The 14452-nt window shown below is 32.1% G+C and overlaps 1 protein-coding gene across 1 annotated transcript; it reads right to left on the bottom strand.

The window, feature by feature from the left end:
- Nucleotides 1-671: 671 nt before the first annotated feature.
- On the bottom strand, nucleotides 672-4504 carry LOC103574245 (ATP-dependent DNA helicase PIF1-like). Its single transcript, XM_053742817.1, has one exon. It carries the CDS (start codon nucleotides 3950-3952, stop codon nucleotides 2621-2623), a length of 1332 nt encoding a protein of 443 aa, XP_053598792.1. The 5' UTR covers nucleotides 3953-4504; the 3' UTR covers nucleotides 672-2620.
- Between the last annotated feature and the right edge of the window lie 9948 nt (nucleotides 4505-14452).

The raw sequence follows: 14452 nt of genomic DNA, 5'->3' as shown, positions 1-14452 counted from the left end.
TGAAGCAACATTTGTTACTTTTTTGTAGCAATATTACATTTTCTTCTTTACAAAAAATCAAATTTTGAAGTAACAGTCACTTAACGCAAAAACATTTGTATGTTTCAACCAAGAAATAAAGTAGCCTAGATAAAGAGGATAATTCCTTGGGGGAAAGCCACGAGATATTGCCCAGTCGTTTGTAGTGTTACTAGTAAGCAATATGATTTGTTTTTTGTTTTTTATTTTTTTTCCAGAACTTTTATTCTGAACTAAAAACCAATTAAGACATAAAAAATCCTCTGTCATTTGACAAGTACCTATTTTGATGGTACTATAGTAAATCCTATATACATATTTTATTGTGGCATCACAGGTTTGCAAGAAATGCATTTTCGATGTAATTGATTAATTAAAGTAATAGGTTAACTTAAAATTAATTTGATTATTAATTTTTTCACAATTAAGTGTTTTACAAAGTAGTAATTATCCATTTTTGTTTAAATTCAATAATTACAATAAGATATATTAGTCATTTTTGTTTAATTACAAATTGAAATAACTTAAATTTTCCATTTTTTCAAAAATGAATTAATTCAATTTTTTCCATTACCCATTTTTTGAGTAATGGATTAATTAAATTTTTTTTCTCTATCCATTTTTTTAAAAATAAATTAATTATATTTTTACTATTTTTCATTTTTTGGAAAATGAAAAATGGAAAAAGTATCATTAATCCATTTATTTTTTTTTAAATATCAAAATACTAATAATTATCTATTTAATAAACAACGAATAATTCAAATCATTCGAATTATTTATTTTCTTGATAATTATCTAAATCGTTTCAATTAACAATTTTAGATAATAAATGCAATCACATCAACTATTTTTAAATCAAAATAAAAATGACTTTTATTTCCCAATTAAAAAAAAAATTAATAACCACCCTCGCGGTTTTGAGAATGCCGTAAAAATGCCGTATATTTTCGGCATTTATGCACATGCCGTAAATTTACCGCAATAATTTGGTATTAATATGGTTATATTGGCCAGTTTTTTTCCTGTAGTTATGCCATATACTTTCTGTACTTATGATGTAGAGTTACCAGATTACTACAGTAATATTACTATAAAAATGCCGAACTTTTACCGAAAAAATGCTGTAAAAAAACTATAACAATACCGAACTTTTACCAAAAAAATGCTGTAAAAAAACTAAAAATGCCGAACTTTTACCAATAAAATGCTGTATAAAAACTATTATACGATAATGTTACAATAATGAAATCGTTGTTTTTGTGATAATAATACTGTCAGTATCCTGCAATTTTGCCAGATTTATGCTGATGAAATAGAAAATTGTAAAAAATATGATTTTATTTTTTGTTCGCTTCTGCATTTAACATCATCGCAAATGTGCAAAATGTAATATTTTTTATTTTATTTTATTGGTTCACACAATTCTTACTCAAACAAAAAAATGTAAGTGAAAATAACTATCTGTGAAAATTGATGTTTTCAATTCTTTAAAGTTTGTTTGTATCCATCTGAATACAATTAGTAACATCTTTCAAGTAAGTGATTTGGCATAATGGCTACCAGATCAGAATTTGAATTATTAGGTCTCGGGATCGAGTCCACGAGTAGACGGTTTTTTTCTTTTTTTTTTTTTTTTCATGACAGTTATTGCATATAATTTTATAAGGTTATATATAATTATATAAAATTAGATATAACTACATAAAATTTTATACGATTATATATAAATTTTTTTCTGGGTAGAACGGTTAGATGCTGCAGAAATGCCGATAATATACTATAAATATGTTGTATAATTACGGTTTTAATGCTGTGAAAATACCGTATTTTTTCTGATTTATTGCCGTAAATATTCTGAATTTATTTCGTAAATTTTTGGCAATAATACGGCAAAAAAACTGGCCAAAATAACTCGAGTAATACCATATTTATACCGTACAATTCCGGTATTATTTCGGTATTTCTAAAACCGCGAGGGCAAAATAATTTCAATTATTCATTTTTTTAGTAGTAATAATTGTAATTTTTTTAATTGAAAAATTTGCAACCCTGTGGCATCAATATATGATATATGGAGGGTAGAGGTATCTCTACCCTCCATAATATAATATCAATGTTTCCATTGATAATTTTTCTCAATGTAAAGAAAAAAAGATTGTTTTAGTTGAAAAAAAAAAGTTTTTTCTCAATAAATGTACTTCATGCAATCTCTATCTGAGAAGGTCAATTTAAGAGCGTTGGAAGGCGGCAGAGAAACGACGAAAATTATATAATAATTAACTATTAAAAATATATTTTTATAAATATACTAGCTGACCCGGCAAACGTTGTTTTGCCAAATAAATAATTTCCTAGTCATTTCTTGTGTAGACAAAAAATAGCTTACTTATTGTAAGTATGTATGTATGTATGTTAGAATATGTATATTGTATATATGTAAGAATGTGGTATATGCGTGAAATAAGCATGGAGCGCTGTGAACGATGAGGTAATATAAAAATAACAAAAGGCAAACATTATTTTTAAGTTATTATAATTGATTCCTTAAAATTATATACCATTAATTAAACAATTACGACAGTAACACTATTAAACAATATCAATCTCTTAATGCTATAGCGTGAACAATATTTTTTGTTAGTCCATCTCTAGCTAACACAAACAAACTGGATGGTTTACCCACTCGAGAGCATGCCACGTATAATTGTCCGTGTGAAAAACATGGTGTTCTCAAATCTAATCCACAAACAGACATCGTTTGACCTTGGGATTTGTTGATAGTCATTGCAAATGCCAATCTAATCGGAAACTGAATACGTTTGAATTGAATTGGCACATCTGTAGGTATAATAGGAATCCGTGGTATGAGTACATTTTCACCTCTGAACTTGCCATTTAAAATTCTGGCTTCGATCACATTTTTCATTAATTTTTGAATGACTAATCGCGTACCGTTGCACAGCCGAGGCGGGTTCAAATTACGAAGCAAGATAATTGGAGATCCAACCTTTAATTGTAAATTATGCGGTGGCATGCCTGGCAAATCCAGTGAGTTCAAAAACTCTGTGGGAAAATTTACTGCTTCGCTGTCGTCGCAAACTGTATCAATAGATTTATATGATACCAAGTTCCCTGGCAACAACATTTGTATCTTCAGATTTAAATTGTCAACGTCTACATTTTTTGCCGCTAAAATCACTCTTTCTGCAAGCCACTCATGATTTATGTACCGTGTGTGTACATCGGGAAATATTTGTTCAATGAGAGTATCTTGCGAATCAGCGATTGTGCAGAAATCGGTCGGTAATTTTACGTATCCAGTTTCATCTATAGCAACTTTTCCATCACCGATATCTAAGAGTTGTTTTGAAAATGTTTCAGCGGATGGATCTTGAAGCATTTGAACGCGCATATTTATTTTTAGCTGTAATTTTTCAACATTACGCCACAATGGAGATGATTTTAAGCAAGCGTTGATCTCATCAGCGTATGTTGAACGTGGAATGACTGGAAGTGTTTGTCTGAAATCACCTGAAAGGACCAACAGAGTTCCGCCAAATAGTTTGTCACTGTTTTTAATATCTTTCAATGTCCTGTTCAACGCCTCAAGTGAATATTTGTGTGCCATAGTACATTCATCCCAAATAATAATTTTACACCGTTTCAGCACAGTGGCCATGGACGATTGTTTCTTAATGTTGCATACTGCGTCAGGGTTATTCTGAATATTTAGTGGCAGCTTAAATACTGAATGAGCTGTTCTACCTCCATCCAATAAAGTTGCTGCAATGCCCGATGATGCAACGACCAATGCGATGCCATTATTTGATCGTATTTCAGCAAGAATTAGCGAAATAACGAATGTTTTGCCAGTTCCACCCGGTGCATCCAAAAAGAAGAACCCACCTTGTCCAGCTGAAACTGCGAGCATAATGCGACCGGAGATAAAAAATGATTAAATTACTAAAATGGCTAATAAAAAATGAGGGTTGATAGTTGAAGGGTAAAAATTAAGGATTGTATGTATTTTTGTATGTTGTATCATAAAAAAATAGAAACTAAAAATTTTGTCTAAAAAATAAAAAAAAAAAAAATCAGGGGTGGACTACCCCTAACATTTAGGGGGATGAAAAATAGATGTTGGCCGATTCTCAGACCTATTCAATACGCTCACAAAATTTCATGAGAATCGGTCAAGCCGTTTCGGAGGAGTATGGGAACGAAAACTGTGACACGAGAATTTTATATATTAGATGTTGTTATGTTGAAGTTAATAAAAATAAATGAAAATATTGCTTCATACAAAATTCATAAAATATTAACAACTTTTTTTAATTACATGAGAAAAAAGTTTGAAATAAGAATATTAAATATATATGTTAAAAACAAAGAAATAAAATCCACACATACATTTAAGGAGGTTCGACCGAAACTAGTGAGTCAAAGTAGTGTTTGAATTTTTTTGTTTGCTAAATTCTCCTAATAGTTATAAAAATTCATTATTTTAATTTATAATAACTTAACGAATTCATAAATGAATAGTTATTACTTATTTAATTTAAGAAAGTAATGAAATGACTTGGCTATTTTTGACTCATATGATTTAATAAAAAGATTTGGCAACAGCGCGTTCTCACTTCTTAAACATCGATATTCAAATTAAAGCGGGAAAAATTTATTTCTAGTCTCGTCTCTTATTAATGTATTTCTATCTTTGTTTTTCCTCTCAGCTGCTTCCGCGCCGTTTCCAAACTCCCAATAATATTTTTTTTTTTTATTGTTCCAGTGTATAGCCGCATGTACGGCCTTTTACACTTTTTGCCTTAATATCACAACTGCTTCCTCTTTTCTGCTTTCATTGTGCGGCTGTGGCCCGACTTGTGCTTATACTGTACTGTACCATTACGGTGATACCCTACCCCCCACCTTGGCTGTGGGAGTATTGGGGCAAGGGAAATCACAGAGAAAACCATTGCCAGTACAGTTCGGTTTGGATGAGGCTCTAGTGATCGATAAAATTCCCATTTTACCGACCACTTGATCTTCATCCCGCGCCTAACGGTCAGAGACCTCCGTTTGAGCTCAACACATGTGTCACGGCTGATACGTTCAACTCGTATCCTTACAAGTCGTAAAAATATAAAAGAATTTTTTTTTTGTATATATATATTTTTCTCTCTTGAGAAGAAAAAGTACATGAGAAAACTATTTTTCTCAAGAACTATGGTGACATAGTCAGAAACAGTGAGACACAGGCGGCAACACAAAACGATGCGTTCCGAATAGACCTTCAGTCCTGTTTTTTTTTATATATATATAATAATTAACAGAGTGAACATCAGTAGTGTAGATCGCATAACGGTCCACCCAATACGTGAGAACCCAAAAACCTCATGCACTTAGACCTTTTTTTTTTTTATGACGCCGACTTACTGACGCCAGAAGTCGTACCGGACAAATATACCTACTTGAGCGTTGTCAACGCTTTACAATTAAGTCGTATTGTACTAATGGACCACGCGTATTAGATATTTCTCTTTCTGGAAATTTCATCATTTTTACTTAACGTACTTTTAAAATTTATGTATCCGTTCCCATTTAACTAATCTAAGCATAGAAGCGGTAGTCTTTGATTTTTCATCTTAAAATTATAGACCACCCAACTCATGCGCACCTGCATGTGATTCCTGGAAATTAGAGAAAGCTAATGGAAACCTCCAAATTTATGGTTTCCTACACGGGCATGCTCAGCGACAGAGTAGCGCCAGCCTACTTAATATTCAAAATCTGTTTCCCGGGGATCACACGTGTGCATGGGCCTAGAACTTTCGAGCGAGTCCGCGTCCTCTTATGGGAAACTGGTTACCACCACTTTTCATATGTGAGGATCATATAAAAAGACCATGGACTTTAGCTCATCAGTTCTTTTGGGAATCAAACTCTGAACCTTACTGAACTCCGGACACTTGACGGTGTTCGTGGCTAGAGGATTGATATCTCGATTGAGCATTCGGTTAACGGTAGCTGGGCGTACGAACCGGACCTTGATCGTCGTAAGCACTCGAATGATCGGTATATCATTTGCTACTAGTCGCAGGAGAATAATTGACGTGATATTAATTTCACCATTCGGTCAACGGTAGCTGGGCATACGAACCGGACCTTGATCGTTGTGTCGTGAACTAATATCAATCGGAAGCACCGGTAGCGTTGATTATCTTCATCTTATTTTAACCCATTTAATTTCATTCATTTTTACTATTTTTATATTGAAATATACCACAAGAACGTGAAAAATCAAAGATTATTTTACCGCGATAAATGCGAAGATTTTGATTAACATTTTGCCGCGAAAAAGCGAAGAATTTGAATAACATTTTGGAATATTTTTGCCGCAAAAATACGCGAAGATTTTATAAATTTATATTTTATATAACCATGAAGACACGAAGAATTTGAATACATTGAAATTATTTTACCGCGAGAAGCGCGAATACCTTCATTTTAATTTATCCTACAGAGATTTAAAACGCATAAACATTGAAATTGATATAAATAAATAAATAATTCGATAAATTAGAATCACATTAATTGACCGCGAGAACGCATTATGAATAAGTGTCCTGTGTAACTGCTGACAGTCCTGACACCTCACCAAAACCTGTTTAGGGCAAATTTTTAAATATTGTAACCATTGTTTGGTATTTTTATTTTTATATATTCCGAAATATTTGTAACCCATATGCATGAAACATTTACTTTTATATTTACTATTCTAAATATTGCCATTTGTAACCCTTTTGTATTTTGAGAATATTGAGTCATTTAATAAATAAATACTCGTTAACATAAAACATTTGAAAAACATTATTTATCAGACAATTTTACTTTAACAACGAGATACTAGATTCACGAGGCTTTTCGGCAACCCACCTTCCTTTATCCCTTGTTTATCTACCTGTCTAGCCGCTCAGACCGATAGTTCACAGTAGGGGGTACACAATCTTTCGTTTACCGCTCGACGTTTGATTGTGAAATTAGATCAGTCACATATTAAATTGGAAATCGTTTTGGGTTTTATCAATATTGTCTTCAACAATATTGTGTGGGTGCGAATTAATTATAAAATAGAATAAACTGAGCATTTGGTCACGTGAGCCCAGGTCATAGAATCGGTCCTTGATCAATGTAAGTACCCTTTTATTCACTATATTTTATACGAATATCGTACCTACGCCCATCACGATCTGCAATCGTGACACATGGCTAAACGGTCACCCAGTCAAGTAGCAATCCTGCTCGATGCTGCTTAACTTGGGTGCTCGCCCGAGCCACACGAGAACCGACTGGCTGCCTCTGCCGTTTTTAAAACTCTCAATAATATGTTAAAATAAAGTTTAACTTCAATTATTTAAATAACTACATCGGTAACACTATATTATTAAAATCTTATCATATTCTAAAAATATTCAAGATTATGGCATGTGGTTTTTTATTTCTTGAACTTTGGAGGTTAATAATGATGAAAATCGAATGACAGAAGCTTGTCCGCCTTATAAGAGCTTGTGTATAAGAACTTCAAAAAGTCATTTTTAAATCTTTTTCTCTAAAAAACTAGACGGCGGACCATACTCAAATTTTGAGAATACATAGATAAAGTAGTTCTTTACATGTATACTGTTTCATATCTTAAAACTGGAACCTCCTTAAGGGGACCCGGTGGTCCCTGCTTAAAAAATCCGATAGATTCGTACAGCTGTATGTATAAGATCCTATACTTAATTATACCACTTCTCATAGAACTCATTCATTTTCATAAAATTTCTATGGGAATTTATGAGAATCTATTAGATTCTATGAGATTTTCTAAACAGGGGTCTAGAGGCTGAAAATTTCATAATTTTAAAAACATTTTTTTTATATCTTAATAAGAACCAAACCTTTTGGAATTTCAAAGGATTATTTTATTGTTGCAACTCAAAAAAAAAATAATTTTTAACATTTTAAAGATGGCGTTGAAGTTAGCTCCTTTAAAAAAAAGGACCCGGGCGGCGCAGGACAATTTAGCTCTTCTATGGGTCTGAAACAAATAAATTTAGTGGACTTTTAATCAGTATAAATATATCTATCACAGGAACTAGAATAATAAAAAAATCTGGGCGTCGGTTGACCCTGCGGGCCAGCCCCAAAACTTCCCGCTGTTTTCGACCTCAAAGAGCTCGAAAACATTAGTGTAGATATATTTTCAAGCTCTTCAAGCTCGAAAATGCTATCACATGCAATTGTTTTTTTATGATCTTTTCAAGCTCTAACAAGTTACCTGTTATGCTGAAGTTTGAAAATTTAAGAATCGAAAATCATCAATGAAGCGGTTTTTAAAATTTAGTTCCAGATTATGTTCAGTAAAATAAGTGTATTGAGGCAGAAATCAATGTCGGGGATCAAAATCAAGATTTAAGTAAGTTTTGACTCATGTAAGAAACAATAAAATATGAAATATCCGATAAAAATATTTAAAATTACGTTTTATCGATTTTTTTGTTGATAATATGATTTAAACTAAAAACCAAGTTCGATGACATTATATGATCAAAAGAAACCATAAAAAATATGAGTTGGTATGATATCAGGCACATTTTAGTACGTTATATTATGATTTATCCGGAAAAAATAACATAAAATGTTATTTTTTTAATATTTCAACGCCGATATCTTTTGAACTAATCAATCGATTTTGATAGTTGACGTGGCAATCAGCGCGTTTTATTGAATTCTAGAGCTGATTAAAATTTGAAATCGATCGCGTCAGTCGTTTCGAAAATATTAAAAAAAAACCGTTTTTCACCATTTCTTTCTCCCGCGATAACTCTCGAACGAATTATCCGATTTTGATGTTTGAGGTGGCAATCGACGCGTTTTATTGAGTACTAGAGCTGATTAGATTTTGAAGTCGATAGTATGAGTCGTTTTTGAGAAATCAATAAAAAACTAAAAAAAAATTTTTTTTTTTTTTCGTAATTCGCAAATATTTTCGAGTCTATTCGATCAAATAATCTGAAATTTTCAGGAAAGTTGATGGCCAACAAGCTCTTTCGATTGCCACCTCAACCATCCAAATCGATTCATTAGTTCAAAAGTTACAAAGAGTTTACACACACACACACACACACACACACACACACACACACACACACACACACACACACACACACACACACACACACATACACACACTCGGACATCATTCTGAAAATAGTCAGAATAGCTTCCTAGAACCTCAAAACGTCGACATCTGATGAAAACTCGATTTTCGAAAATCTTGAAATTTTTGATAATTGTCGATTTTCTTAGCGGGAAGTTAAAAAAAATTTTTTGAAGAAGTAGCGCTTTGTTGAAATTTGTAGTCCAAAAATTGCATTTTTTTTTCTTAACATTTTGCATGTTAAAAAATAGAAATATTCATCGCAAAAATTTTACTCTCGTTCCGGCGATAGCTGCTAGTGTATTAAATAACATATTTAAATTTGAAACCATTCGACCGAATAGTTTTTTTTCCCTACGCCAGGTAGAAAAAAGTAGTTTCGAGATAAACGCGTTCAAAGTTTTAGTCAAAAAAATATACTTACGATTAATCAGCTATTCCAGCATCATATTTTTTCTTGTGCATTTCTTCCCCAGGAAAAAATGATCAGACCTGATCATGCCAGTTCATGTATGATCAGGCCTGAAATTAGACCTGATTTTGCCTGTTCATGTATGATCAGGCCTGTAATCAGACATGATCAGGCCTGATCATACCTATTCATGCCTGGTCATGTCTGGTCATACCTGTTCATGTCTGAAGCGTTAAATACACTCAGGCCTGATCATACCGGTTCTTGTCTGTTCATGGCTGTTTATGTATGTTCATGCCTGTTCAGATCTGAAGCGTTAAATACGCTCAGGCTTGATCATGCCTGTTCACGTCTGTTTATGGCTGTTCATGTCTGCTCATAGATATAAAATTTTGTTGACCAAGAATCTATCACATATAAGATTTTTATTACTTAAAGTTCATACGAAACTTACTTGTCAACCAAATCTCTTAGGTCAGTGGATAGCGTGTTAAACTTTCGAGCGCAAAGTCCACGGCTCAAATCCTACACACGCCCGAATTTTTTGTTTTTTTTTTTTATTTTTATAGCAATAATTATATATAATATAATATAGTTATACATAATTATATATAATTATGTAGGGCTATTTTTTATATATAATTTTTTTTCCCGGATGGGCATGAACAGACATGAACATACCTGATCAGACCTGAACATGTCTGATCAGGCCTGGTCAAGCATGGCCATTTTTCATGTCTGATCAGGCCTGAAGACTCATGTCTGTTCATGTCTGATCATTTTTTCCCGGGTCGGTTTTTCTTGTTTTTCGTTACATGTTGACTTGTTTGTCATCATTATAATTTAGGTATAGAAACCGAAGCAGATGTTTTCCGCCGAACAATAGAATAAAAATTACTCATTCGGCCGGCCTTCTAAATAGCTTTTAGAACATAAAATACTGGGAACATCATCACCATATTTTAACAGAATATTTTTGAAATACTATACTTTCGAAATGCACTACTGGAAAAAATTAAAGGATCAAAAAAAAATTCCGAATTTTTGGGTGATTTTCAACAGGCCGTAACTTCGAGAGAAATGGTCGTACAAGGAAGAAAAAAAAAGAAAATTGTAGCTCCGAGTGTCTATTTTTTGGATTAGAACTTCAAAAATTTTTTGCGTCAGCGGTTTTGCGTAATCGTAGGAAAATCAGCGACAAAAAAATTTTCAAATTTTTTTTACTTTTTTCTTTTGGTCTACGGGCATGGAGAATTTTTCTTTGCTTAACCACTATAAGAAACAGATACCTTCATTATTCAGCTTTAATTTCATTTTCTATGGACCTTGATACGTCCACATGTCGCCAAGATATCGGTCTTCAAATGGAAAAGGATCCTTTTGTCTTTGATTATCGATATCTCAGCAATCAATGATCGCAAAAAAAGTGAATGGTGGGTTTCAAAAACTTAAGTAACTTCTCTTGAATGATTAGCCATTGTTTTCTCGAAAAAAAAATTTTTTCCTTTCGTCACATGAATTTGAAAACGCAAAAAAGGGCTTTTGGTGATTTTTTGGAAAATCAAGCGCTGAATCGAAAATATTGTGGAAATCAATAATGTTGAGTGTGCATTTGACAGTTCAATATGCCCACGAAAACCCTACAAAGAGCCAGATTAATCCAACCAGCCGTTTTTTTGTTTCACTCGATCGAATTTTTGAAAAAATTAAAAGATCACGTTTTTTGCTCTGAAAAGCTCATAATCTTTAATAAAATGAAAAAAAAAAATTTTCCGAGCTTCGTCCATATTTTCATTCCAAACAGTGCTCAAATTTTCAAAAAATTAAAAAATTTTTTTTGAAAATTTTTTTTTTTAAACAACTTTGAGAAATATAAGAAACCACGGAATACAGCGAAGGAAACGTGTTAAAAATGGTTGGGCATTGGTCTCTTGAATTTCTTAAAATTGTTTAAAAAAAAATTTTTCAAAAAAAAATTTTTTTTTTTTTTTTTTTTCAATTTTTTTATTTTTTGAAGATTTGAGCACTGTTTGGAATGAAAATGTGGACGAAGCTCGGAAAATTTTTTTTTTTCATTTTGTTAAAGATTATGAGCTTTTCATAGATATACAGCCTTTTTATTCTTTTATTAATTGTAATTAAACGACACTGAGTTACCTAGCCATTTTCAATAGGGGATCTACCAATCTTTCAAAGAATTAAAAAAAAAAAAATTTGATTCAATTACAGGATTTTTTCGCAAGTTATCGTGTATAGGGGATTCATACTTAACAGACAGGAAATTTTTTTTAACTATTTTGATGTTTTTTCGGTTTTTATTGAACTAGATAATTTTTTGAAAAATATGGAATTAATCTCCATTAAATTATCTTCAAAATGGTGTGCAACATATCTTAATTCCGTGAATCAACAAAGGTATAATAATTGAAATAGTTGCCGAAAATTGGCGAAAAAAATTTTTCGATCGTAAAGCACTCTCTGATGCTTCGCATCATGAGTCGTGCAAAAATTAAATAGTTCACCTATAAATTTTTGATAACTTAAAATTTCTTTTTTTTTTTCTTTAAAGCGATTTCGAAGACGGATATTCGTTGCCCGAAATTTCAACAGAAATTTCGAAAATCTGAAAAAATCCATATTTAGATAATCGTAAATTTTGTAAGATTATTAAATAATAATGTGTTTTTAATAATTTGCAATCTTTGGAGAGCCAGATAAAAATCATTTTGCTTCACAGAATAAAGGAAATCTTGAACCAAGAAATGAAATGTTGTAAACGTGTGTTTTGATTTTACGATTTGAAAATCGAGCGCAAAGTCTAACTGATTCTACGGCCATCTATTAGAATAATTTGTAGATTAATTAACACTTCCTTAGTCACTTGAGGGCCATGTTAGAGGCCACCTAGATCGAATTCGAACTTAGACGACAGTGGGGTAGTTCCACCCCTCCAAAATTAAGATATAAAAGGGCCAGCAAACACCTGCTCGAAGACTTAGGCCCTGGCCATCAGCTAGAGTGGACTGAGGACGCTTAGCGAGGTCCCACTCTAGCACCAGGACTCATAACAATTTATTTGAGTCGGCCTAACGATATCTAGTCATTTAGTCCGACATTCAAGTGCAGGCAATCGATTCAAGTGCAGGCGATAAATTCAAGCGACACTCAAGTTCAAGGATCGACTGAACATTGATTCAAGTTCAAGCGCTGGAACCTACCGCCACGTCTAAGAGTGTTCATTGTTTAAAATTAAATTAATTCTTGTGAATAATTATTTCTATAAACTGGTTCACAAAACCAAATTTTGTGAAGTTTTCGTCTGAGTGATTCGCCAAGTGTCCAGCCCGTCAGCAGCCCAGGAACCTGACCAGAATCTACGCTGAAGATCCACCATGCAGCGACGCCCGATACCATCAGTACGTCGTACTCAATAAAATCCAGATAAGATTATAATAAAATTTTATTAATTATATATCTCTCTCTTCAACGCGACATTATCACAATATTTAATAGTTAATTTAGTCTTGGTGTGTCCAGTGAAATTTACGCGCGAAATAAATTTATTATCGCTGGACACTCAATTAATTTGAAAAGAATTTAATCTTATATAAAGGGGAATTTTGTACATATTTGGGAATTTGGTTAAATAAAATTGAATATATATAATAATTGAATTAAGCCTAAAAATTACTTTCATCACCAGTGTCTTAGAGAATAAGTTTAATTTCAGCCGCGTGTCCGGTCAAAACGAGTCGACCTACTCTCTGAGATCTATTTTCCGCGTTCAGAACCAGCAACATCATAATTAAAATTTATATTTATTATTAATAATTAATTATTTAATCGGGAAATTTTGTAACTGTGGTTCGTGGCTACTGGACACGGAGTAGCAAAGGTCACCGTTATAATGTCTTCGAAATATTTTTCTTGAACCAAACCATAATTTCTTACTTTACTGAAGTAAAAAATTATTTGGATCAAGAAATAATTTCCTTCACGGAAGACATAATTTTCTTAGTCTGAAACATAAATTCTTTAAACCAAGAAAAAACTTTCTTGGTCCAAAAAATTTTTTTTTTTACTTCGAGAAGATTTTTTTTTCAATTCAAGAAATTTTTTTCTTGGCTAAAGATTGTTACGTTTTTGAGTCAAAAAAAAAAATGTCTTGAGCTAAAACGAAAAAGTTTTTATACCTACAAAAAAAAATAAATTTTAAACCAAGAACAAACTTTCTTGGGCCAACAAATTTTTTTTTGTCGCAAACAGAAAAACCTTTTTCAGCCAAGAAATTAATTTCTTTAATTGAGCAAATAAATACTTTATCAGAAGCATTTATAAGGGATAGGCAAGTTTCGCAATAAGTTAAACACTTAAAACAAATTGAGAAAAAACAATCATCGCTTAACGAAGGAATCGAGCCCAGATCAATTCGGCGTCACGCGAAAGCTTTATCAACTAAGCCATCTCAGCCTTTGACAAGTTACGTTTACTTTGCCCACATATACTGAACCACACTGGCCTTATGGTCAGTCACATTTTTAATTCCTAAATACAGAATTAATATCACAAATATTATCGCCAATAATTTAGAAAAATGTTAGTTCCGACATTTTACTGAAATACTGAATAGAGCGTATGAACCGTCCATAAATGAATTTCAATGTTAAAATGAAAAAGTTAAAAAAAAAAAATTTAGTTACAAAAAAAATTGAGAAATTATTCGATATTGTTTAATTACATTAATTAATTAATTTATTATAATAATATAATTTAGCTATTTAATTTTTACTTTATTTAAAATAAAAATGAGGACTCAA

The sequence above is a fragment of the Microplitis demolitor genome, chromosome 2 (genome assembly GCF_026212275.2).
Source record: "Microplitis demolitor isolate Queensland-Clemson2020A chromosome 2, iyMicDemo2.1a, whole genome shotgun sequence".
NCBI lineage: Eukaryota > Metazoa > Arthropoda > Insecta > Hymenoptera > Braconidae > Microplitis > Microplitis demolitor.
The sequence above is the reverse complement of the archived record's forward strand: the minus strand, read 5'-3'. Positions and strand labels throughout refer to the sequence as shown.

Coding starts and splice junctions, on each gene's coding strand:
- LOC103574245 (XM_053742817.1), bottom strand. CDS start 3,952: ATGCTCGCAGTTTCAGCTGGACAAGGTGGGTTCTTCTTTTTGGATGCA.